Source organism: Bactrocera tryoni, chromosome 5 (genome assembly GCF_016617805.1).
Source record: "Bactrocera tryoni isolate S06 chromosome 5, CSIRO_BtryS06_freeze2, whole genome shotgun sequence".
NCBI lineage: Eukaryota > Metazoa > Arthropoda > Insecta > Diptera > Tephritidae > Bactrocera > Bactrocera tryoni.
In genome coordinates this window covers 34,678,135-34,704,368 of record NC_052503.1, presented here as the reverse complement: position 1 = coordinate 34,704,368, position 26,234 = coordinate 34,678,135, and the positions used below count along the sequence as shown (strand labels likewise).

Genomic DNA, 26,234 nt, shown 5'->3' with positions numbered 1-26,234 from the left:
AACAAAACTATAATACTCTCGTTAGCAACATTGTTGCGAGAGTATAAAAAGTAAGGAAGAGCTAATTTCGGGTGCAATCAAGCATTTTATATACTTGCAACTTCAAAGAATCAAAGCTATGGTGTGAAACGTCAACCAGTGGATCGGAATCCAAGCAATTACATATATTTACGAGTATATATCTATACCTTACATACATATATTTATCTACAACGTGCGTTCCAAAGTAAACAGGAACAGGCCTCCTGGTAGCGCCATCTATAGGTCGACTGATGTGTTAGAATCTGCTATCTTTGTCGATTGTTCAGTGATAATTTCATAACATTTCATAGATTGGAAGTGAAGTTATTGCGTTTTAAGTGTCAGTATGTTTGTGTTATCGGTGCGAAAATGAGCTTCGAACAAAGAGTCAACATTAAATTTTGTTTTAAAATTGGTAAAACTTTTACCGAAACGTTTCAATTGATGAAACAAGTTTATGGCGATGATTGCCTATCCTGTAGCAGAGTGCACGAGTGATTTCAACGTTTTCAAAGTGGTCGTGAGGACATAAATGACGATCAACATGTAGGCCAATCAAAATCCGTGATCACCGGAAATTCCATCGAAACTGTGTGTGAATTCATCAAAAATCAGCCGAAATCATCATTGAAATTCATGGAAATGGAATTGAACATCTCCAAAACATCGATTTATCGCATTTTGACTGAACATTTGGGCTTACGAAAGGTGTGTGCACGGTTTGTTCCGCACAAATTGACTGACGACCAAAAATTGCTCAGAATCCAACATTCGAAGGACGATTATTTGACCAAAAATCGCATTTTAACCATTAATCACTCACCGTATTGATATGGCACGTGCGACTTCTTCCTTTTCGGAAAAATGCATTTGCCCATGAAAGGAAGACGTTCTGCAGACGTAGAGGCCATTCAAAAGGCTTGCACCGGTATTCTGGTGGCCATACCGGCCAGCGAGCTAAAACACTCGTTCGACATGCTTTTGGACCGTGCAAAAGGCTGTATTGAACCAGAAGGAGACTATTTCGAATAAAATAAATCGATTTTGCCGAAAAAACCATTTTTTCTGTTTTTTTTAAGTCCTGTTTACTTTGGAACGCACCTTGTATACTACTTATAACTGACCGACATATTTGGCATAATTTCTGTTAGAAAAACGAAAATCATTATAGCATTTAGTATATGTAAATATGTAGTATAAGGAAGTTGGGGTAGTATCGAACTTATTTTATCTATTTTCGCTGATACCACATACTATTAACATGCCACATACTAAAAAAATGTCCTCTATGTTTTATATCGAGTAAAGTAAGCCGGCTGTTCGAAAATCCTGATATTAGTTGTGTGGGCTAGATCAAGTTTTAGACCAATTTTATCTATTTTAAGCACAAAGATACACTGTTATTTTCAATATGCCACGCATAGACCAGTTTTGGTCCTTTGCGTGAGGCGTGAGGAGTAGTCATCCTTTAGGATTCCTGCGCTTGAACGCGAATTTTAACAGACTCTGCGGCCTCACTACCGATACCTCCCCCAATGTATCATACCATGAGGACCCAATCTTAGTTTTGCCAATACAAGACAAGTGCTCCTGACATGCTTCATTATTTCCCTGTTGCCTTGCTCTAGACATTTTCTGCAGTCTTCTCGATCTGTCAGCCCTATTTTGAGGGCGTGTGTCGCCACCAGACCTGTGACCTGTGACCTGTCAGTATTCCGATCATGTTCCTATAGTCTCTACTATCTAGTGCCAATAGGAATTTTGTGTGCTACGAATCTACCGTTTTGAAATTTTCATGGCAGTTTTGCACCCAGGTAGCTCGTTCCAACCCCTTTTCGATTTTCTTTACCATACTTCTGTCCAGATCGTCGTATTGACAATGCATGGATTTCCCAATGTTGATTACTGTTTCATTGCCCTCGATGTCCCAGTAGAAGTGAAGTTGCTTGCTTCTGGCAACACTTTCCACTGCTGCCCTTCTTCCCAAGACACTTTTAGCCGATATGCGATACAAAGCATAACAGGATAATATTCTATGCCAAATTTGGTTGAAATTAGCCAAGCAGGTGTCGACATAGTATGAGTTCTTACATAAATGTGGACAGTGCTCCAAGCTCTAACGAATTTTTGTATATCATTTCTTTTTAAAAATTCTCAATATAATAGTTACATGGGAAGTGGGGGGGGGGGTCATAAACCGATTTCACCCATTATTACACTTTCAGAGGAGGTGCGGAAAAGATATGTTCTGAGCAAGTTTGATTGATTTAACTTAAGTGGTTTGCGAAATATTTACACTAAGCCTATTCGAGGGCGAGGCCACGGCCACTTTTCCGAAATTTTTAAAATCACAGATGTTATTTTCTAAAGCTACCGCTATTATAATAACAATCTTGCATCATCCCTGCTCGAGTGCCAAGTTATTGCTTGCAGCTCTATACTATGGTGGTCCGATATCAGTGGTTCCGAGAAATGTAAAGCTTCTTGGGAAGAAACGTTCATGACCATAATTTCAGATTGATATTTCAAAAACTAAAATACTAGTCCCTTAAACTCTAAATCGTGGCAAACTTAATATACCTTGTTGAGGGCATAAATATTGCAAAATGTTGCACTGATCAATTCTTCATAAACAAATTTTCCATATGTAGCCACACGATTGTATTTGAACTTCGACTGTAACATACTTTTGACACAGACATGTTGACACACATGTTGCAACACCGTGTCATGAACGTAGAACGTGTTAAAAGTATGAGTAGCAAATTTTCCTGACGACGCAACATTGATTTCCCACTTTGATATTCCTTATTTATTGTGATTGGAAAGTTAACAAGGAGAAGCTGCCATAAACGTAGACATATTGGCAGTGAGTGGCAGTTGCCGAAATTACATGTAAAGTATTTGAAGAAGATACTTTTGATTATAGAGAGTATCAACGTTGGAGCAATTTTATAATAAGTATAACCTTATATATATATTGTAATGTATATTTAATGGTGGTAGTGTGGCATGCTATACAAGGAATATAAAATAGAATAATCTGAAATGATAACATGAGAAACGAGACCGAAACTTTTTAACTGTCATCTGGAAAATCCATTTGTCGTATGCCGCATTGCAATTATATATATTTACAGTTATGGACCCTTTGTGTTGAAATATAAAACGTTTATCTATTCATTGAGTGTATCAGCGATACGTTTTACTTTGAAAATTATTAACATTTATTTTTTGAAAACATAAAAACAATAAATATTATACTTTTTATAAAAATATACGAGAATATCAATATCGTACCCAGAAGGTGAGACTTTGGTATATTTAAGTCAGTATATAATGTTATATCCCCCATTTTTAGATACTTTTTCACATTTTCTCCACATGCTTTCAACCAGTTTTTGATATCAATCCTTGGAGATTAAGTACAAAACCTCATCAAAATTTTTGAAGATTTTCCTTTTTTGTCTTCCATAGATTTTCTATTGGGTTGACGACTCAAATAAAGATCGCTTTCTTTCGTTTATCAACAACGATTGGTCCGACACAATTGTGTTTAATGGTTTTATCGGCTTGCTTATACTTATGCTTATCGGCTTGCTTTTGGGGACGATGTACAATTGTTTTTCTGTCTGCCAAAGCATGTGCTTCTAAAATTGAGTTGCTTTTTTGCTATGGGCTTTACCAAATACCAGTAGTGCTTTGAGGCCTGTTTCGTTTTTTTGTTTGAAAAAATATACATAATGATAGTTTCGAAGCAAATTTCGAGTCAACTTGACACTATTTGATAATGCAATTACATTTCAAGGACAACGAATGGGTTTTCTGTTTCCTAAAAAAAATGTCAGAATTACGATGTCCCATAGTCAGCTTCTGAGGCTTTGTCGGAGGTACAAGTCCACTAGAGATTTTTTTATGATATTGTTATAAAAAAAAATTTCTGAAACGCTGATTGAAAAGATGTTTACATATAAAAGCTTCGAACGATATCCTTCTTGTGTATTCTGAAGGTAATATAGAGTTTAGTGAATAAAACTAAATTGCCACATATATATTTATCCGAGAAAAAATTTTAAATTGATTTTATATTTGACGGAAAAAATAATTTATCATTCAACTCAAAATCCATCAACTAGATTCCACCAAATCCGAGTGTGCTATATTACCGACATTACAGCCAGTACAAGATATTCAAATATTTCGGTTCGCTTTTAGTTTTGGTTTCTTTTTTTTATCGCCTTGGGATAATAAAAAACATTTAACGATTTGTTATTTCATTTATTTATTCTTTAGTATGACAGTAATCTTGTTGACAACACTTCTCTTCACTTCTCTGAATTGCATCTGCGCACGGGGATGTGTTAACGTCATTGTAATACAACACTGACCTCGCGTCGCAGCAGCAGCCTCGCATTGACAATCCGCAAACAAACCTTACATACTTACATATTTATATAGTTATGTGGTAAATTCCCCCATTTAACGTCTACATTGCAGTCAAAGAAAAATAATATTCGTAGTTATATAATGAGAGTTTACAAGTTGCTTCAAGCGAAACCCACACAAACACAAGATCACATACATTTTTATTTTCCTGCCAAAGCTGATGACATTGATGCTCACTTACAAGCCCCACTCTCACAAATACACATACTACAGACAAGCACTTAAGTGCGATAAAAAATCGCAAGAAGCTCTCTGTCGATATATAAAAATTTACTATTCCACAAATGTGTTTGCGGTAAAATGCTGGGCTCGTCTGCACAAAGTGTATAAATTCCCATATAAAACAAAATTACAAATCACTGTCAGCATACAAAGATATGTGTGTATAGGTAGGGCTTGAGGTTTCGTTTAAATGTCATGTAGACTTTAAGACTTTGTCACTGCCGTAAAGATTTTACAGTTATGAATATGAATGTATGTTTTGTTACGAAAGAGTGACCATTTTGTTAAGTAAAGGCGGAAATAAAAAGCACAAGCGCCCTTGACCTACTGACGTTTGATATGATACCAACGCATTATAGCTAATAAAAAGTAGAAATAATAAAGAAAATGTGAAAGTAAACAAAAATCAAGAAAGGTAAGATACGTGTTGCTCAGAGGAAGCAAAAATCGTTACAATATAAACATAGAGTTGAGTGCAAAGTAAGCTAACAATGAAGTAAGCAATATATAAAGTGACAACGGTGCGTATACGTAACTTCACAGAAAATTGTTTGTCTCAAAGATTTAAAACTTTCAGTTTCACTTAAGCGTGTCAAGTTATAATCGGAAAGCTTAGAAATTATAACAAAGTAAATAAATTAACAGGTCAATTGGAAAGTCCCCGGCGTGACACGTAGAGTGTCTGGAGAAGTTCAAGCGTTATAAAACCGTGTTTTTAGCAAATTGTAGTATCGCAAAGTTGGAGAGTCTCTATAATCAGTATATCACCCTTGAAGGAAAAAAAACGAGTTTTGTCAAAACAATTTGTTTTACTATTATATTCCGGGGACTTTTCAATTGACATGTTATATGACGATGTCTATTTGAAAAAATAAAAGCACTGAACACTTATTTCAAATAAATTACAGAAGTTACCGAAGTTTGAGAGTATTAGTGCACACATTTTAACTTATTTGGTGTTAAATTTAAGTTTTGAGCACATGGCCAGTGCAAATAAAAGCATGATTGATTAGTGCGAATGTGGCTATCTAAATAAACTACTAAACTGAAAACTCAAAGATAAAATTCAATTTTTACTTATTTTATAACTTACTCAATTTTTTTTATACTCTCGAGTTGCTAAGGAGAGTATTATAGCTGAGTTCACTGATAATAGATTGTTTGTAAGTCATTAAACTAAAAGAATCATTTATGTTATATATACCAAAAGTGCCAATCAGGAACTTGACGATATTCTTGCAGACTGTTTTCAAAAGTTTCCGTCCGTAAATGTCCCGTCCGTCCGTATTGTTCCTGTCCGTCCGTGCAAGCTGTAACTTGAGTAAAATTGAGATATCATGATGAAACTTGGTACACGTATTTCCTGCTTGGCTCCGTAAGAAGGTTAAGTTCGAAGATGGGCAAAATCGGCCCACTGCCACGCCCACAAAATGGCGGAAACCACTATAAAGTGTCAAGTAACTAAGCATAAATAAAGATATTAAAGTGAAAATTTGGCCAAAGGATCGCATTAGGGAGGGGCATATTTGGACGTAATTTTTGAAAAGTGGCGTGGCTGATAACGATAAGTGAACCCAAGACGAGAAACTATGGTGGAAATCTAAAATAGAGGAAAGATAAAGGAAAGCTTTGGTTACCCTATCCTATTGCAGGGGAACCATTCGCAAAAGGTGGAGACTCTCATCAAAGATAGTTCTTTGGATTTAAGAAACCAAAGTTAAGCCTTTAATATTCTACGGAATTTTGGTTTGGTGAAAAGCGCTGGAAAAGACTACACTCGCGAAAAATTGTTGAGAGTTCAACGGCCTGCTCTCATCAGAATTAGTGGTGCACCACGATATATCTCAACACTTTCTCTTCGAATGTCCCGCCTTTCCTGTTTTTTTTCCTGTTCTTATACACTTAGACATCCATTTGATATAGCAAAAGTAGACATAACACACCTTAGCAGATTTCTAATAGGTTCAGGACGCTTTGCTTATAGCTAATATCTAGCCACAGTAGTTTTTTCCATTTGGCTTCACAAAGGACTGAATTAACGGTCTAAGTGTGATTCCACCACCTAACATACTGTATTTTTTTAAATTTACTAAAAATATAGACAGGTGGCAACCCTTTTCAGAAATATTTTTTAAATAATATGTACATCTACGGAAACCACTTTATATTGTTCGATAAACATGAAGTCATATATATTATATAAATATACTAGTATAAAATAGAAGTTCAATGCATTTAAAAAATGCATAATTAAGTTTTAATAAAAATTTGATTTTTAGAATAAAATTAGTTTGATCATACTGTCAGAATATTATTGTAATAAAATTTTAGTTGAAGTAAAAATTCCGATAACCTTTTTATATGATAATTTAAAGTTCAAGTTTACCTTACACAATATACCAAACAAAAACCACAAGTGTGTCATATAAATATATATATGTATATGCATATATATATGCATCGCGTCCATAGGTGGTGTGAACAAACTATAAACTTTAATTACCGCCACTCTCCTTTCACCACATTTTCCACCACAGACACTTTTAATTCGCTTTGCTATGAACGATTTTATTGCACCCATCTTATGGTTATACATTAGCTGTGAGTTAATTGTGTGCGAACATACCTGTGTACTCAAGGTCGAGGTCATCACAAATATAACAACAAACACAGCAGACAAAGTTTACGCTTGCAACTGCTTGGTACGAGCACAACTAACTTCTAGTTTGTTAAAATCCTGCCAAGTAAACAGTTGATTGGTGTAGTTGATTACTTACCGTTAGGTTTTCTTCACACACAAGTACGTACATTTGTGCTTACATGTGTATTTATGGGTGTGCTGGTCGGTGATCGATTTGTTTGTTGTCTATCGATGTGTGAACGTGTAACTATTAATTGTTGCATTGTCTGGCCAACAGACACTCATATACACATACATATAACTATTTGAGTGGGCTTCAGCGCATATAAAACATATTTACAAACAAAGCTTAGGTTGTGCAGTGCGGAAATTCATATTTCATATCAAAGTATAAGAATGTATTTATTCAACAGTTTTCTTTTTTTTGCTTAATATTTAATAATAACTAAGATTCACATTTATTATGAAAATCGTTTCACAATATCAATAAAGAAGAGTTGCTTAAGAAACTATAGAGACTTTTTTTTGAAATAATGTCTAAGTTAATCGACAAAAACATGCTAAGGCTAAAAATTTTCCACTGTGAATTTTTAGTCAAACGAATTTTTGAAGTATTGCGTTTGCTTACGCAATTACTTTAGTTTATTAAAAAAACAACTTATCCCAGATCCATTCCTGTTGCTTTCTAACTTGCCTTCAAAATGTGATTACCAACGTTATTTGATATAAAAAAGATCAAGAAGAATTAAGGTTATTTAATATAAAAAAAAAATATCTTTATATTGACTTTATGATCGTTGATCATCTATATGTATAACTTGTAGATTCTTCGGGTTTTATAAACTGCCCAAAGCACTATGTATCCTTATCCGGGCATAATAATTTTGTATATTTTAGTATTGAGTGTTGAATTCATTTCTCAAATCTTTAAATGGCTCATGTTAAAGGCTTCAGTACATTACTTTCGTAAGCAATGGAATAACAAAACCCTTCAAGGAGAATAAGGTTACTTAATACAGAGAAAAAAATCTTTATATTGTCTTTGATCGTTGATCATCTATGTATATATATAAAAGGTCTGTCGCAAAAGAACAGAACTTTTTAAATATAACTGTTTCTAGTGGCGCCACCTATTGGTGGGTATATGAAATAAAAAAGTTTGATCTCTTGTTGACATTTCGTAAAACATTTTAAGACAATTGGATAACTACTAATCGATGTTATCGATCAAAAAGTGACAGCCGCTTTTGGTCATCGGTCGTAAAATGCATTTTGAACAAAGAGCAAATATTAAAATTTGTTTTAAACTTGAGAAAACGTTTACTGAAGCATTTCAAATGATGAAGTTTATGGTGATCAGTGCCTATCCCGTAGTAATGTGCATGAGTGGCTTAAGCGATTCCAAGAAGGTCGTGAGGACGTCTGTGACGATCAGAAGTCTAAGTCGTCTTCAGAAGTCAAAAATAAAGACAATGCTGATTTGTTTCTACGATTCCTAGGGTATTGTACACAGAGAGTTCGTCCCACCTGGCCAAACGATTAATGCTGTGTTTTACCTTGGTGTTATGAAGCGTCTTTTGTCACGCATTCGTCGTGCTCGACCACAATACCGTGAGGCAGGGTCCTGGTGCCTGTTGCACGATAATGCGCCGTGTCATCGGTCGACGCTTGTCACTGATTTTTTGACAAAAGACTCCATATTAACCATTAAACACTCACCCTACTCACCTGATCTTGCTATCCAAAAGGCGACGACCGATATTCTCAAGAGCATTCCGAAAAATGACCTTAAACACTCATTTGAAATGCCAATTGACCAGGCTAAACGCTGTATCGAAGCACAAGGAAACTAATTTGAATAAAAAAATATAACTTTTGGAAAATATTAATTTTTTGTTGTTTTTTTAACAGTCCTGTTTCTTTTGCGACAGACCTTGTACTTTCTAGATTCTCTGGGTTTTACAAACTTCGTAGTAAAATTAACATACCTTGTTCAGGGTATAATAAAATAATATTTTATATATCTTAAGTGATATTGTTTTGAATACATTTATCAATTCTTTAAATGCCTCATGTTTAAGGGCTTAGTACATTACTTTCCTATGTAATGGAAAGATTTTACAGAGCCTCAGAATATATGAATATTTTCAATGAAAAAGTGTAAGCAGCTAACTGCTCGCTTCTTTAAGTTTCTCAAATCAATAGCCAGAAGAGAGGCTGCTAAAAGGTCAGTATTAAGTCCGAAATTAAGGTCTAAATTGAGAAATGTTTTACTGGGAGTAAGAAAAAATAATTGAATTTTTGCTTTTGATGCAAATTGCCGGCTTTTGGTCAATCTACAAACCATTTTTTCCTTGGCTAAGATAATCAGAATACTATGTTGATTATCTACGGTTGTTCTAACCTTAAAGAAGATGTAAAAATTGCTTTCTAAATATTTACTAATATTCCATAGAATTTAGATTAGCACAGTAACTGAAGCTATTATATGGAAAAATCGAGTTACAGTACAGCTAGGAGTCAATCTAAGGGAATCACTCTGCGATTCAAATCTAATGAACTTTGTGAACGGACAGCTTAAGAACGCTACGCTAAATAAAAGCTCGTATAATAATCGTGTTATATCAATAGCATATCATAAGAAACAAGCAAGCTAATAATTATAACGATATTTTCCATTTGATATTCTGATATTTTTTATTATATTGTTACTAGTTGTTATATTAAATTTTAAGCTTTGTTGGAAATAATGTAATCTTTTGGATTTTAGTTTCTATATTGTTAATAATTACACAAACAAATTAGCATTTCATGCTCTGGGCCCGCAGTTCCAGCCGTTCATACCCAAAAAAATTAAAAGGCGGTATTCGAATTTGCCAAACGATAAACAGTGGGCAATCTGTGCTTATACGAAATGACTTAATTTGCATGCGCACTTAATTCTTGCAAATAAAAGTTTTTATACTCCAACCAAGTTGCGGTTTTTATTGCCATAAATAACAGTAATAACAAACTTACTTACTAACTGAATATTTAAGCTTGAAAATATGTAGCAGAGAGTAATTCGTCGTCTTCGCGGCATTTTTGGCTATGAATTCAGTTTATATGCATCGTAAAACAGTAAAAATTAGTTAGAAAGAGTATAAAATAAGAAAATATGTTAACTTAGGTTACACTGAAGTTAGAATACCCTTCACAAACAAAAAAGTTTCCATAAAAGTGCTTCAATCTAAAATATTTGTTCGAAATTTTATCTTTGCTTTAGCCAATAATTATATTCATGCCAAATTTCTTGAGAATATCTTGACAAAGAGAAAAGTTTTCTAAACAGAAAATTATGTCAAAGGAAACGAATATATCAAACTGATCAATGCCAAGACTTATTTGAAGTTAACGCACGTAAAAACCTACCGTCGGTCAACTGGTCTGAGGACGCGCTTGCAACAAATTCGATACAAGAGAGGCAAGCGATTTCTTCAGTGGCGCGCGATCAACGGTCATGAAAGTATACTTAATATAGAAGAACAAATTTTTTCTATAGAAAATTTTTTAATAAGCAAAACGACAAAATTTACCCACTTTCTAAGATGCAAAAAAATGCCTAGAATTCTACGTGGTCACCATCTGGCTGCTGTAATAGTTAACGGTTCGGTTTATAGTCTCCTGTAAAGGCGTTACATCACTCACTTCTATGGAAAATGGATTAAATCTGGAATAGAAATGTGTCAGCAGTATGTCTTAGAAGGCGTGGTAAATAAGCAATAATGTCCTCGTTGAATAGCATTGGGTCTTTCAGAAATATTCTACTCGAGCACACAAGACAAAAACCACCCAGCAATGCCTTAAAATATACATATATGTATTCTTGGCGTCAAAGCCGCTATTAACTGGCCATTTGGAAGTCCAGATTTGAATCTATTAGACTACAGTTTTTCATTTAAAATTAGAGAACACCGTTGGAAAGTTTGGAATTTCAAATCTTGTAAATTTGCTATAACCGAACATGAATACTGAAAAGAACTGCAGTTCCTCATACTCAAAAAACATTGTGCACATAAATTTTAGTACCTTTAATACCAGATATACATATCTACATATAACCACTACCTAAACTAAACTACTTAATAAACACTTAAGAGTTACAGCTTAATACAGTAAATACTCAAGAAACTTTATTCTCATTTCTTATCCACAAGTCTATGTCCTTGACCCTAACTTTAATCGGTCTACTAAAAGTAGTTGCCCTTTAACCTGCGACAAATCGCATTCGTCGTAAGTCACATGAAGAATTGTGAAATAATAAAATGGCAATAAATGCGTAGCGGAAAAATGTAATAACCAAGCGGTCCACAAATTGAAGTTTTACGCAGTAGACCAAAAAGTTCGCAACGCAGCGGAAACATTCCAGTTCGAAATGCCGAAATAATAAAATAAAGGAAAGTGATGTATTAGAAGTGGAAATGCCGGCGCGACTGGCATATAAAAACATAGTTCAGCATAAATAAATATACAAAACAAAACAATTTGCATGCAATTAACATGGCTAAAGCAACATTGCCCAAAACATTCGCGTGAGACTACAATAAAACAATGCTCATACTAATAACTTGAATGTGTGCAATGAACTCACTCAAATGCTTGCTGCATGGACCCAAATTTGACGCGAAATGCCAGCTGGTAAATAGTTAACGGTAAAATGTATAAATTATAAGCAAAAGCTGGTAATGCAGACTATAAAGTTATGAGAATGCATATCGACACACAACCAAGCACAATAGAACGAAACTTTGGGAGCATTTTCAACACTTCGCACTTTGACCGGCACAAGTTAATTGCATGTATGCATGTGTGTGTGTGTGTGATACCATGAATTTGTGGAATTATTTTCATATTTGTTGGGAAATATTAAGGTATGCATACATATATTCTATGAGTGTATGCATGCATGCAAAGAATGAATTCCAACTAGCCACATTTCTATTGCACAATTCCGATGTTACGTATACGCTCTGTTGAGTTTTATCTCACAAACTTTCGCAGCAACGCACGTGTACATGGCTTGAATAATAAAAACAAACTGCTTTTGTCGAAGTCTCTTTAACGCTTGATATATTTTCTTAAGTGTTATATTTTATAGTTCAATTTCAAAGCTAAATGGTTATTTCATATTATAGTAAGGCATAATTGCTGTGGAAATGCCTATATGTACCTACTAAGATACATTTTTTAATTGCTTACTAAAAATTACACACTTTAAGATAGTATATTGAAAAAAATTATGATGTATGTTTATGAAATATACTAGCTATAATTTTTGTTCATCTCTGGAACCTGAATAAATTATATTTTAGTAGCTAATCGTTTCAAATAAATGCCATACAACTAGTTATTAAATGGAAAGCCCCAATTTTAGTAAAAAAATGTACCTTCAAACCGTATCCAAAGGGCTTCTATATTTAGTTTTCAACATTAATTACGGCCTTTGGACTTCTCGGTTCTTTAAATGTGGGTTGACTAATATACGTACTTTTATTTTCGGAGTAGGATCAGGTCAAAATGACAGAAAATTATAAATTCGAAAAAATAGATTTTTTTTTGCATATTTTTATAGTATAACCCTTCAAGAAAATGATCCTAAGAGAAATTCAAATTATTTTCCGAGTTTAAGCTCATTTAATGACTCCGACTCCGACTGCGCGCGACTAGTTTTCAAACTTTAAACTCGTTTTTCTCATAACTACTTTTCTAGAAACGGTGTGCATAATATCTCAAGTTCTACTCAACCGCTTCATATGAAATTTTATGCAGAGCTTTTTTATACATTATAGTATCGCACTACGAAGAGCTTTCGAAAGATTTTTTTTTAATTCCGAACCACAAAAAAACAGGGCAAATACGAAACCTTTTTTTCAAACCTTCACCATTTTGTATTATAAAAAAAAAACTTTTTTTTTTCAAAAACGTTTCGTAGTGCGATAACTACACTTTTACTCTTCACGGAATTTACATACATTTTCATTTTAGGTCACGGAAAGGTTTTATATCCTGCACACCAGGACAAGCTTTTGTTTCATCAGTCTCTATTTCGCCGACCTGCAGTTTTTTAAAATTTAATTTTTTTCTTTTATTATTTATGTTTTGTATTCTTAGAATATCAATAAAAAGGATGTAAAAAATGGATAATCAAAATAATTTTTGATTTTTTTTTTATCCATTCCATTTATCCATTATTCCAAACCAGAATACCCCTTTATCGTTTCAAATGGTACAGAACTGCGATATATGGAGATTATAGACAAACTTACTAATAAGTACGGATGATTCTAATTTTAATTTATTGTAATTATTATTAATAAGTGTATCCCACAAATCTTGTCAAGTATGTATGCTTGCAAGTATAAATGCTTTTGCTTCATTGAGATATTTTTTCATAAAATAAGTGTTTTTAAAACGTACTTAAATGTAATTGTCTTCTAAATAATTATCAGAAAGGAAAACTACGTCTCCCGTCCCTTTTTATACTCTCGCAACAATGTTGCTAACGAGAGTATTATAGTTTTGTTCACATAACGGTTGTTTGTAAGTCCTAGAACTAAAAGAGTCAGATATAGGGTTATATATACCAAAGTGATCAGGGCGACGAGTAGAGTCAAAATCCGGATGTCTGTCTGTCCGTCCGTCCGTCTGTCCGTTCGTCCGTCCGTGCAAGCTGTAACTTGAGTAAAAATTGAGATATCATGATGAAACTTGGTACACGTAAGTGTCATAACTAAGCCATAAATAAAGATATTAAAGTGAAATTTGGCACAAAGGATCGCATTAGGGAGGGACATATTTGGCCATAATGTTTTTGGAAAAGTGGGCGTGGCCCTGCCCCCTACTCAGTTTTTTGTACATATCTCGGAAACTACTATAGCTATGTCAACCAAAGTCTACAAAGTCGTTTTCTTCAAGCATTTCCATATACAGTTTAAAAATGGAAGAAATCGGATAATAACCACGCCCACCTCCCATACAAAGGTTATGTTGAAAATCACTAAAAGTGCGTTAACCGACTAACAAAAAACGTCAGAAACAAAATTTTACGGAAGAAGTGGCAGAAGGAAGCTGCACCCAGGCTTTTTTTAAAAATTGAAAATGGGCGTGGCGCCGCCCACTTATGGACCAAGAACCATATCTCAGGAGCTACTAGACCGATTTCAATGAAATTCGGTATATAATAGTTTCTTAACACCCTGATGACATGTACGAAATATGAGTGAAATCGGTTCGCAACCACGCCTTCTTCCAATATAAAGCTTTTTTGAATTCCATCTGATGCCTTCTCTGTATAATACGAGTATAAACATTAGGAACCAATGATGATAGCGGAATAAAACTTTACAAAAATACGGTATTTGAAAAATATGTAAATGACGTATTATGAAATCTCGATTATCACTTTACCATGCGAGAGTATCAAATGTTCGGTGACACCTGAACTTAGCCCTTCCTTACTTGTTTGGTATTCAGTTTGTTATATTTTTTTCTTGTTTGCGAACAAAAAGAGCATTTTTCCATGTAAAGAAATTCTTAAAGCCAAAAAAATTGAATTCTGTTTTACATTTTCATCAAGTTTTATAGAGCTCGCTCTAAACACTATTTTTGGATATTATTGTATCATTTATTTACTTATTTTAATAAATTCTTTTGTTTTATTATTACAATAAAACCTATATTATTCTCTTTTTTCTGCAGATTTGCGAACTGCATTCGATCTCTTAGACAGAAATCGTGATGGGCGTGTCACAGCAAATGAGCTGCAGTTTATGTTGAAAAATCTTGGCATAAATGTGCGAGACGAAATCATACACGATCTCATACGCGAGGCAAGCCATTCTGGTGAGTATACAAAATTACCTTTCGAATTTAATGCAATATAGCGAAAGACGTTTGCATTAAAATGTCTTATGAAAATTCGTTCAAAGTTCATCATATACTAGATTTCTAATGTATAAAAAAACGGTAGAACTTGAAGGAGCAAACAATTCTCATTGGAGCATTGTAATGCTTCGTAAACGAATAAATATGTATACGAAGAAAATGCAAAAACGATTAGTGGAAAAAAGTCTGTTGTGTGTATAAATATACTAAATAAAATAAGGAACAACATTTTTCTACTAATATACTTGGTCGACATGTGAAATAAACTAAAACAAAATCAGACGAGGGATACCTAAAACTGTTCGCAAATTTATGCAATTTTTATAACAAATACATTGTGACTAAAAAGTATCCGGGAATTGTAAATAAAACGCCAAATCTTTACTTATTCATCAATATTTACTTTGTCGCTTTCAAATTAATCTCCATGAACGAGTTTTACAGTCCTCGAAACACTTTTCATAAGCAACTTCAACTTCTTCAGTGAATTTTATTTTATCTCATTGATCGACTGAAAACGGGTTCACACGGAGCGGCAAACCACGAATATTGAGAAACAACAATGGAGCATCACCTTATTTTTGAACGGCTGGTCGCTGGCGATTGTTTTTTGGTTTCGGCTCAGTTTTTTCCCTCCATTCCGATCATTGTTGACTTGTTTGCATGACAAGACTCAAAAGCCCAAGTCTCGTCAGCAGTCGTATAATGCCTCTCTATAGTATGTAGGGATCGGAATTCGCACGATCAAATGTCCAAAGAGACCTGTTGACGGTACTCTTTTTGAAAAAAGTTCAGCTTTTTCGGGACGAGTCGAGCAAGAATGCGTTTCATACCCAAAATATCCAACAAAATCATTCGAACGGACGCGCGAAAGATGTCGAGATCTCTTGCCATCTCTTTAACACTTGCCGATTTTCAACCACCATATCCTTCACTTTTTTAATATTTTCATCAGTTGAAGAGGTCGAAAGTCGTCCAGAACGAGGCATATCTTCAACGATCTCTCGACCGTCTTTGAAGGCTTTCTAGCACTCGCGGACTTGTGTGTTTGATAAAACTAAATCACTGTAAGTCTTTTCCATCATTCGCAAAGATTCTGCAGATGCAATAATACATAATAAAATTGGCAAAATAAAAATGTGAAAACGTGGCAGTTACAAAAAAAAAACATGTTTATGTAATGTACAACAAATACGATGTTAAAGTAATAAAAGCATAACAAGCTATTTGAAAACAGTCAATTTGAGATTCTAACGGACAATAGATACTCATTAGACTTAAAAGCGTGCTGAAGGTTTGCACTAAATATGCTTGCATGGCTTTCATTTTTAACCTGTGCTAATAGAACATTTGACGTAAGACATGATATTTCATCGCTATTCCTTCTGCTGACTACTACTTCTTTCTTCGTGGTAATAATTTCAAAAATCTTAAAAAAATTTTTTTACCAATTCTAATGTACCTTTATGAACCCTTTATTGTCCAAATATTTTTGAATGGAATCTCTTAACATATTAATGTTGGTTACATAGGCCGTTACAGATGAATAGTGGATCAAAATGTGGTCAAATTATTGAACTCAGTTTAAATTTATTGCTCTTTTCTTCAATCATCTTAATATTGGCGAATATAAATTTTTTTTACTATTTAAAAAATCATGAAAATGTAAAATATGTTTTTTCCGAAATCATTTCATTATAAAGTCTTTAAATATTATAGAGTACATAACGCGTCTTTCAACTCAAAGAGGTCGCAGCATTTCGAATGAATCCACGTGTTTAAACTTGTAAATATTTTTTCGATTTTTAATATCAATAAACACATTGGTAGCTAATATCGTTCAAAAATAAATTTAAAAATTCCCAAATTTTTTCTTGTACATACTCTTGCCATAAAAATAAGACTAAATGTTCATATAATCAATTGCTCTTAAAGAAGGAGAAGTTTTTACAAACTACTTGAGTCATATAACCAATGGCACTAACTATCAGTTTACACAAAATCTTATAAGTATAACACTACCAAGCATTTCAATCCCCCACGAAGTAGTTAACGAGGTGTTAAAGGGCGCACTGTACATAAGTATACATTCACATACTTATATGCTTTTCTTCTATGGTGGAGCTGTACCCTTCACTGTCACTTTCAGATTCCTTCTTGGTAATCGTATTCTCACGCCATTTTATCTTACTCACTGGGTGCTACAGATTTTATGATGCAATTTGTTTGCATTTAACTTTTTGTGGTTGACAGTTTTGCAAATTTATGAGTGCCCAGCGTTCAAGTTCACATAAATATCAGCATACTACACACATACGTTACATACTTATTACCTCTGCAACTTGGAATCACACACTTGCAGCCAAGATTCATAAATTCAAGCAAACTATTTATTTAAAAGCATTTGACAACATTTTGTGAAAAGTTTATGAATAATTATAAGTGTTGTTTGCTTGTTAACGACAATTACATGTAATGCACATACATGCCTATATACTATATGCATACTACTTCATGTACCTCGCTCTAAAAGGTATGCTACGAATTTGGTTATACTTTATTAGATAATGCTTGGTTAGCTTCATTAAAAGTTGCGTGTTGCAATAAAATCTAATTTTATGATAATTGCTCTTTTCTATTATTTTAAACACTTTGCGTGCCCACATAACTTTTGTGTCAGATTTAAATGACAGCAATAATAATAACGAGTTGTTAAGGTAAAATCCTTGACTGTGATAAGTGTCATTGTATTTAGTTTAGTTAAATGGATTTCGTTTAAGTTACTTTCATATACCTTATGTTGATTACATGTTCAGCAATTGCTGTCACTAGAGATAATTTTGATGGCTTTTTGTTGCTCTAATACCAAAATTAAAATATAATTATAAATTCGTCTCTAACAATACATTTTTTTTCATGTTTAGTGTGTTAAATCATATATTTACTGTGTAAGAATACTACGTTGTAAGCATATGGGGTGTTATACACTGGAGGAGGTATAAATAGTGAGTCATGCTAAAGAGTGACTACTGCTCTTGAACCTAGAAACTGAACTTCATCTGCTATCGCAAAGGACCAAAACTGGTCTATATGTGGCTTATTGGCCTTTAACCTAACCGAACATAGTGGGTAAGAAGTCTTAAATACTAAAGGCATTTCGAAACCAATGTATTATTATAACAGATTAGGAAAAAAATATGTCAGTAATTTAATTATTTTTAAATATAGATAAAGATTGGGTATGATTTGCTGACTTTTTTTTACAAATTAATTCAATTGTTTAGCAATCCAAAACTTGCCTATTTAATTTTGTCTTGCAAACACTACTAATTCAATTCTATTTATCACACCTCATTGGTCTACTAAGAATTCGTCAATAGATATTCAATATAAACAGTTAAATTTCTAAAACAAATGCAGTTAATATTAAAACAACTATAATAAGTAGGTTGTCATTTTTACTACCCAGAAAATCATGACTACACACAGCGCAACTCATACAGCGTTTGCATAAGAAAGGGTTGAACGATCACGCGTACACAAGAGTTCCGGTTAAAAATGTCAATTTAGCCTTAAAAAACTCATTGAAACTTTAACAGAATTCTCTGGTAGCGGTATTGGGTAACTAACCGGCGACTTAACCGTTAGCTTCCAAAACTCACTAAATTGCGCACTTAAAACTTACATTAACACTTTTTGAAAAACCTATCTAAGGGTTCTAAGTTGTCTCTGTATGAAACATAATATACTCCTTTAAGGCGTTCATTTTCGTTGATTTATTTTTCCTTTTTTTTTAATGTTATCCAAGTGCATCTTTTCATGCCTTCAACATAGGTTAAAGATAGCGAGTGTGAGTATATAAGAAAAATCACTACTGCAATGCTTATTTGCTAAACAATTGCAAGACTTCATTGTATACTTTTAATATTTATTACGATTAAGCGGAATTTGACTTCAATGTTTTACGTATGTATTTATAATAAGCACTTGCACGTTACTCATACGCCATGTATTGCTTCAAATTTATGTAAAGTAAATATGCCTAAATTAGAACTGAACTTTTTAACTCTTAACCACGTGGCAGTAATGCGTTTACCACAGCAATGTCGGCAGCAGATGCTGCAATGTTTTAACCTCACAAACTCAACGACTAATTATCGCCCGCGGCGAAGTTTTCATGCACAAAGGCTAAAATGGCAAAACAATTTGCGTTTCACTTTATAACATGGTGAAGGAGAAAGCGAAAATGGCGGAAATGAATCTTTCAAGAGTTAAGATTTATTGACAACAATTTCAAAATTTTCCCGTTTTAAAGATTATAATAAATATTATAAATACTGAAGCAAGAAAAATATATTGAAAACAAAAACCTAGCTAATAACAAATTTTGATAATTTCTTTTTATTGTTATGAGCACTAAAGTATATGAATGAGTCCAATACGGCAAAGAGCTCTTTTAGTATTTTTAAGACAAAAAGTATAAAACTCTTCTGGAATAGTTTTCTTCTGTACATAAATTTAAAAGCACTGCATATCTGGACGTATAAACTTTTTTATATATTTTTTTATTTGTATTGCCACCAATATTTTCCAGTTGATTGACTTATAAATTGCATCTTCTTATTCACTCGCTCCATAACCTTTCGATTGGCAGTAATTTTTCTCCTTTAGAATGTCTGTCAAGCAAGATGCATGTGGAAATTGAATACCATCGGTGAAAATATTTAGAACGTACAGACATGTGGCATGTACATGCTTGTTGATATGTGTATATATGTATGTATGTACGTATAAACATCGTTCAACAAGTAAAGTGCCAGCATAGAAAAATGACTGTTGTTGACATCTGACTGTTTTAAGGTTAAGTGACAGCATTAACACCGATGTTCAAACATAAGGCGGTATACCGAGACATAAATATATTATTATTATTAAATATTTGGTGCTTTAATATGTATCGATAAAATTATGAAGGAAGCGAAAGGAAGACAAAAATTAAAGTAGTGATTTGAAGCTGACAGGAGTTGTGTATTTATTTATAATAAATGTTATTGAAGAAACTTAAAATTTTGTATGCCCTGAAGTATGCCACAAGATTTTTAACACCAAGGTGAGACCCTCTAAAATAAATATATATAAAAATGTTCAGCTTTTGTGTTAACGATCTAAAATTTGGCATAAGTCTTTTTCTTGCCAAAAAGCTGCTCGTTTGTCGGAACCGTAGATATAGCATATAGCTGCTATATAAGCTGAACGATCAAAATCAAATTTTTTATTTGACAAAATATCTGTAACGCTAGAATCTTTGAACATATATAATATTTGTATATATTTTTAATTTTCCATCAATGTCTTTTTGGAATGCTTATTCTGCTTTTTGATTTTTTGAATTCACAATCAAACACTTTTATTATTTTGCCTAATTTAATGCCATTAAATCCACTGTGACTTTAAGATGGCTACTCTATAGCAATCAGTTCATCACTTCAACCGAAGGTAATTCAATGCCGGTGTAAAAGTTGTTTAAATAAGTATGAAAGTTAAATTATCCAGGGGCTACAATCAATTTCCTTTTATGTACTAACACAAAAAATAAAGTTTGACGATGTCCCGAACGAATATTCATAGAATATTTGCTTGTATGTAAATTTGTAATTAAATTGAGCGCATGGTCAATTGAACTAGTGGCAAAGCAGTCGGAAAAGTCTTTTATGTGTTAATTTGCTTTGAAGATATTCAAACTTTGTAGGCGTTGAAGCAATAGACCTTGCATACAAAGTCAAAAATGTGCTTATATGTATATTAGAGTGTTCGTTAGTTAAAAAGATGATTTTTTCGCAATCATCCTCTGAGGTTTGATTTTTTGCCATAGAAAATAGTATACAATATGAACGAGCTCTTTAATAGCAATATATACCTTGCTTAAATCACTAACTGTTTATAACATGGAATTTTGCAACATTTTGCTTTAATAAAGTAAACTTTCAAATTTCAAAAAGTGTTATTCTAACAAAATTCTCTGCTGTAATGTTAAATACGCAGTTACAAGTGATTTACATATTCCATATTGAATATAGTACAATTGATGCATAACTCTAACTACATATTGCTGAAAGGAATGTTTTTCAGAAAGTTATTAAAAATTTTGTATTAAAATATGAATTTTTCAAAATTTTGAGTTTATTTGTCTTGGAGAAAAAAAAAAATTGATAACAAAATATCTAAAAATAGCTTGTTAAATATATGTTAAAGGTAAAATGTTTGCGCACGATTTAAATTTAAAATAAAATGTTTATTTACATGGGATCTTTTTTTTAGAGCAAAGATTTGAGGTTTCAGAGTTTGCAAAAAAATCAACGAGATATATTATGGGCGCTCTAATATACAGATGATAGTACAGATGATAATATATTTATTAGTAGTAGAGGTAGTAGTATAAAGTGTGTGGTAATATCAATATTTGCTCAAATATGTAGCTGTTTATATTGACTTACTATAAATTGTTCAAATATTTCATTTATTAAACGTTGTGATGGTGGGAATTTTAAAGTAAGTGGAGGTTTTTATATTACATATATATCGGACTTATAATTTGAAGGCACTATTTCAAGAACAATTTATTGCATTATAAAGCAAGCGAATTATAGCAAATACTTTTATCAGCAGTCTATTACTTTCTCTTTCTCGCGACACCATGAATTTAAATAGTTCATAATGTTTGTGTCAGTGCAATGCATTGAAAATATGCAATAATTGGAGTAATTCATAAAATAATCCTTAATTTAATACGCAAGAAATTTTTATATTTATGTGTATCTCTATATTTATATACAACATAATATATGAGTATTATATGAGTGTTCCTTTCTCTTTTTCTATACGCGTATATGTGTTTTTATATATACACATCACAACATACAGCGATTTATAGTCTTAGCACATGTGCCCGCTTTGACAGAAAATCATCCTCCTTGAAATCGTATTCCCAGCACGTTCGGGGTCAATCGCCACTCAAGTGTTAAAAGACGTTTGTTATTCTATATTAAATTGCAGAATTATGTATAGGCAGATATAAATATGAGTGAATTCTTGGTGCGAATTTCATATTTATTTATATTCTTGGAAAGGATTTGTATGATTGTTTATATTATATGCTTATAAATATAGCATTACGCACTCATAACGTAAATAATTACGCTTTGTTGAACTTCTGAGTTTAAAAAATATCCTTATTCACGCCAACGAAGTAAATAAATAGACAGATATTCGCTGCTGAAGCATTTGAGATCAACGTATTTCTTTACAAATCGCTTATTTATTGATTATAGTCTTACGACTACATTTTTAAGTGAGGGCAAATTAACATATCAAAGACCATTACACAGAATTCTCAACAATATTCTTTTAAAACAATTGATTTAGTACCAATATATCTGGAGCAATCCATACAATTTTTTAGCATTAAATGATTCACATACCAGGCAGAAAGTTTTTAAATAGAGCGTTCTATTAGAATTGTATCCAAATGCTTTGTTGTAAGACCTTAACTTCAAAGTCATTTGTACCTGTTCCAGTTTTCGGACAATCGGTTAGAAAAGTCATCATGTTATATTCAGGGATGTACATAAGATAAATTATCTCGGTCATCTTGAAAAAAGAAAAAACAATCAAATATTCGCTGTGTCATCAAGACTAAGACTTCACAAAAGCGTTAACTGGAAAAAATTTAGAGACAATGAAAAGCAAAGTACAGAAACCTATTTTTAATCAAAAGATAAATCGATGTGTAAAAAAGTCATCGAAAGTTTAGAGATAGCTACAATTGGTATATCAATTTGGATCGCAAATGTGTTGACCGCTAAAATAGAGCTTTTCGATTTATTGGAAAATAGTTTCTTAATTTGAATATGTCGGATTGCATAAATTGCTCATATAATCATTCAATTCAGTATGACAAGAAAAGTTGAAATGCCAAATTTGGCACGTTACATTACTTTCGCATTTTTATGTTACAGTATGAAAATGGGTGAAATTGGACCCCAGCACGCCTACTTCGCATATAACACAATATTAAATTCCATCTATTTTTTCCTTTCGAAAGTACAAATCAAAAAGCAATTAATATAACGAGAAAAAACTTTACGCGAATAATGTCTTTAGAATATGCCATCTTGTGACCAAAAATTGTCTAAATTCAACCAAATCTATTCAAGCCTCAAGGTACCGAATATGTGGACCCCAGAATCTATAGTAGACTTTAGACTGTAAATATCGGTGAATGTATAGGATATATAATTGCATTTCAGAGAGAATTTTTTCCTGACAATGGTATGTGTGCGTGTCAAAAATGGGCTAAATCTGGTCAATACCCCAGGCCCCATAAACCTAATACAAGTATAAAGATTTTCGAACTTCCGTGTGACTTTGTACCGCATAATAATATATGCCAATATGTGAGTTATCTCAACGAAAATGAGGGAGTATATTTTACTCATAACAGTGTATCTTTGTGCCTAAAATGAATAAAATTTGAGCGAAAACTTGAATTAGCCGCCACATAACTAGGATTTTCCATATGATTGGTAATTGTATGTGAGGTACTATATGAAACGCAGGGAACATTTTTTTAGTAAGTGATATGTTAATTGTATGTGATACTGGCAAAAATAAATAAAATCGGGTTGATAACAAAGCCGATAATTAATATAAAGTTCTATTTGATTACACCCGAACTTAGCCCCTCCTTACTTGCTCATTCATACTTTTTACTATATTTTTAGAAAATCAAAATAGGTTTTCGAAATTACAATTTATGCACATGTTAATTTGATTCTAAGAAATATTTTAACAATTTAAACTTTAATATAAATTAAAATTTAAAGCCGAAGTGGACACGCATGTTAGTGTTCTTTGCGCTGCCACGATTACGTCATTTGAAGTTGCACGCGTCTACATCACTAAAATATAAACACACATACATATGTTTGTATGGCATGCGCCACTTTGCGTTGTGTTGCGTTGCGTTTTCTTTATTGCCACGCTTGTGTCGCAGTACAAATTTCGAACAGCTATAATCGCATTTATCCTTGGCAATTTGCAAAAGCTGCTATGCCATGCTAGTGGCCTGTTGCCTGTTGTGGCAGCGTAAACGTCGTCAGCTGTGTGACGCATATTTATGGCGAAGTGTGAAAGCGTGAAAATTTAATTTTCGCTTTGAACTTCGTTATTGCGTACGAGTATTTGATTGCGTCACAATTTTTATATAAACAGTATAGATTTTTCAATTTACTTTAATTTAACTAGGCGTAATTGCGTGAACTGCTAGTTGTAAATACAGTCAATACTCGATATCATTGCGTCACTAACAAGCCGCATTCAATTAATGATTGTTATTCTGTTCAACGCGTTCAAATTTGATGTAGTAAACATAAAAATACTCAAATACTATGAAAATAATGGTTCATCATAATTTTTTGAAAGATTTTTTATGGGTAATATTTTTTTGTGGATCGATGGTTAATCTATCGACCAATCTACTCGCTCGCTTTCAAACTATGGATTGCAGGCTCATTCTATTTCATAGTGATTTTTACGCATACACATTATACTTAAGGGGTTACATGGGTTTCCTCGTGTAAAAGCCACCTTCTTTCAAAATTTTTTTTCTCATATAAAAAAAATGTAATATCTTAAAAATTTTTTTATCGTTGCAAACATTACAAACACCATTAACAAAGAAATTCTGACATTTTTGGAAAAAAAAGTATTTTAAACTCGGCCGTTGCGACGCCATTTCCGGTGACCCCCCGGAAAAAAAGGTGCGATAATCTAAAGTGAAACAAGGAACGTTAACTTCGGTTGCACCGAAGCTAAATACCCTTCACAGGTGCATTTCTGTTAGTAACTATGTGTTCAGTTTGTATGGAAGCTATATGCTATAGTCAACCGATCTGATCAATTTCTTCGGAGATTACATTGTTGCTTTAGAAAATAATATATACCAAATTTCGTGAATATATCTTGTCAAATGTGAAAGTTTTCCATACAAGCATTTGATTCCGATCGTTCAGTTTGTTTGGCAGCTATATGTTATAGTGGTCCGATATCGGCCGTTCCGACAAATGAGCCACTTCTTGAAGAGAAAATGACGTTAGCAAAATTTCAAAACGATATCTTAAAAACTGAGGGACTAGTTTGTATATATACAGACAGACAGACAGACAGACGGACAGACAGACAGACAGACGGACATGGCTAAATCGACTCAGCTCGACATACTGATCATTTATATATACTTTATAGGGTCTCCGACGATTCCTTCTGGGTGTTACAAACTTCGTGACAAACTTAATATACCCTGTTCAGGGTATAAAAATACGTGTTTTAGTTAGAATCTTAATTTCGAACTCGGACGAAGGAAAAAAATTGGATTTTTGGCAGAAATTTTTTCAAAATTTCACGACATTTTTATTCACATAGTTGTAATCGGAAAAAAATCTTTGTACCAAAGCTTTAAGGATTGTATCTCAAAGACCTACGTAAAATTTCATGAAAATCGATTGAGTAGTTCTTGAAAAATCTTGCCAACCGACTTTAAAAGTTTCACAGTTTCAAGAAAAATGCGATTAAAGACGACACACTTAGTCACTTGAAAATTTATGACAATATTCTAGAGGTATTGTAGAATTTAATAAGACAATAAAAGAAATAAATTTTTTGAAACCCGTAAACCATGTAACCTTAAAATAAACTTCAAAAAACGTTCGCGAAGAAATTATTTCATAAAAGTCATTCAAAAATTTAAATGCTATATATTTATTCAGCAAATTATTAATTTAAAGATTATGTTGTCATAAAAAACACACTTCCTCAACCCTCATATATAAGCAGCTTCACTTTATCGGCTTTAAAATTTATGTGTAATTCTAATTTATGCAACTATTTCACCACGGAAACGATTAACTTTCGCTTGTACTCTGCT

At 33.0% G+C, this 26,234-nt stretch overlaps 1 protein-coding gene across 1 annotated transcript in view; it reads left to right on the top strand.

Moving 5' to 3' along the window:
• The window catches only part of LOC120777308 (calcium-binding protein E63-1), a 123,975-nt gene that overhangs the window by 66,522 nt on the left and 31,219 nt on the right, over positions 1-26,234 (top strand). The window contains exon 2 of the mRNA XM_040108547.1: positions 15,068-15,211. Coding sequence (XP_039964481.1) covers positions 15,068-15,211 — 144 coding nt within the window. The remainder of the gene's footprint in view (positions 1-15,067; positions 15,212-26,234) is intronic.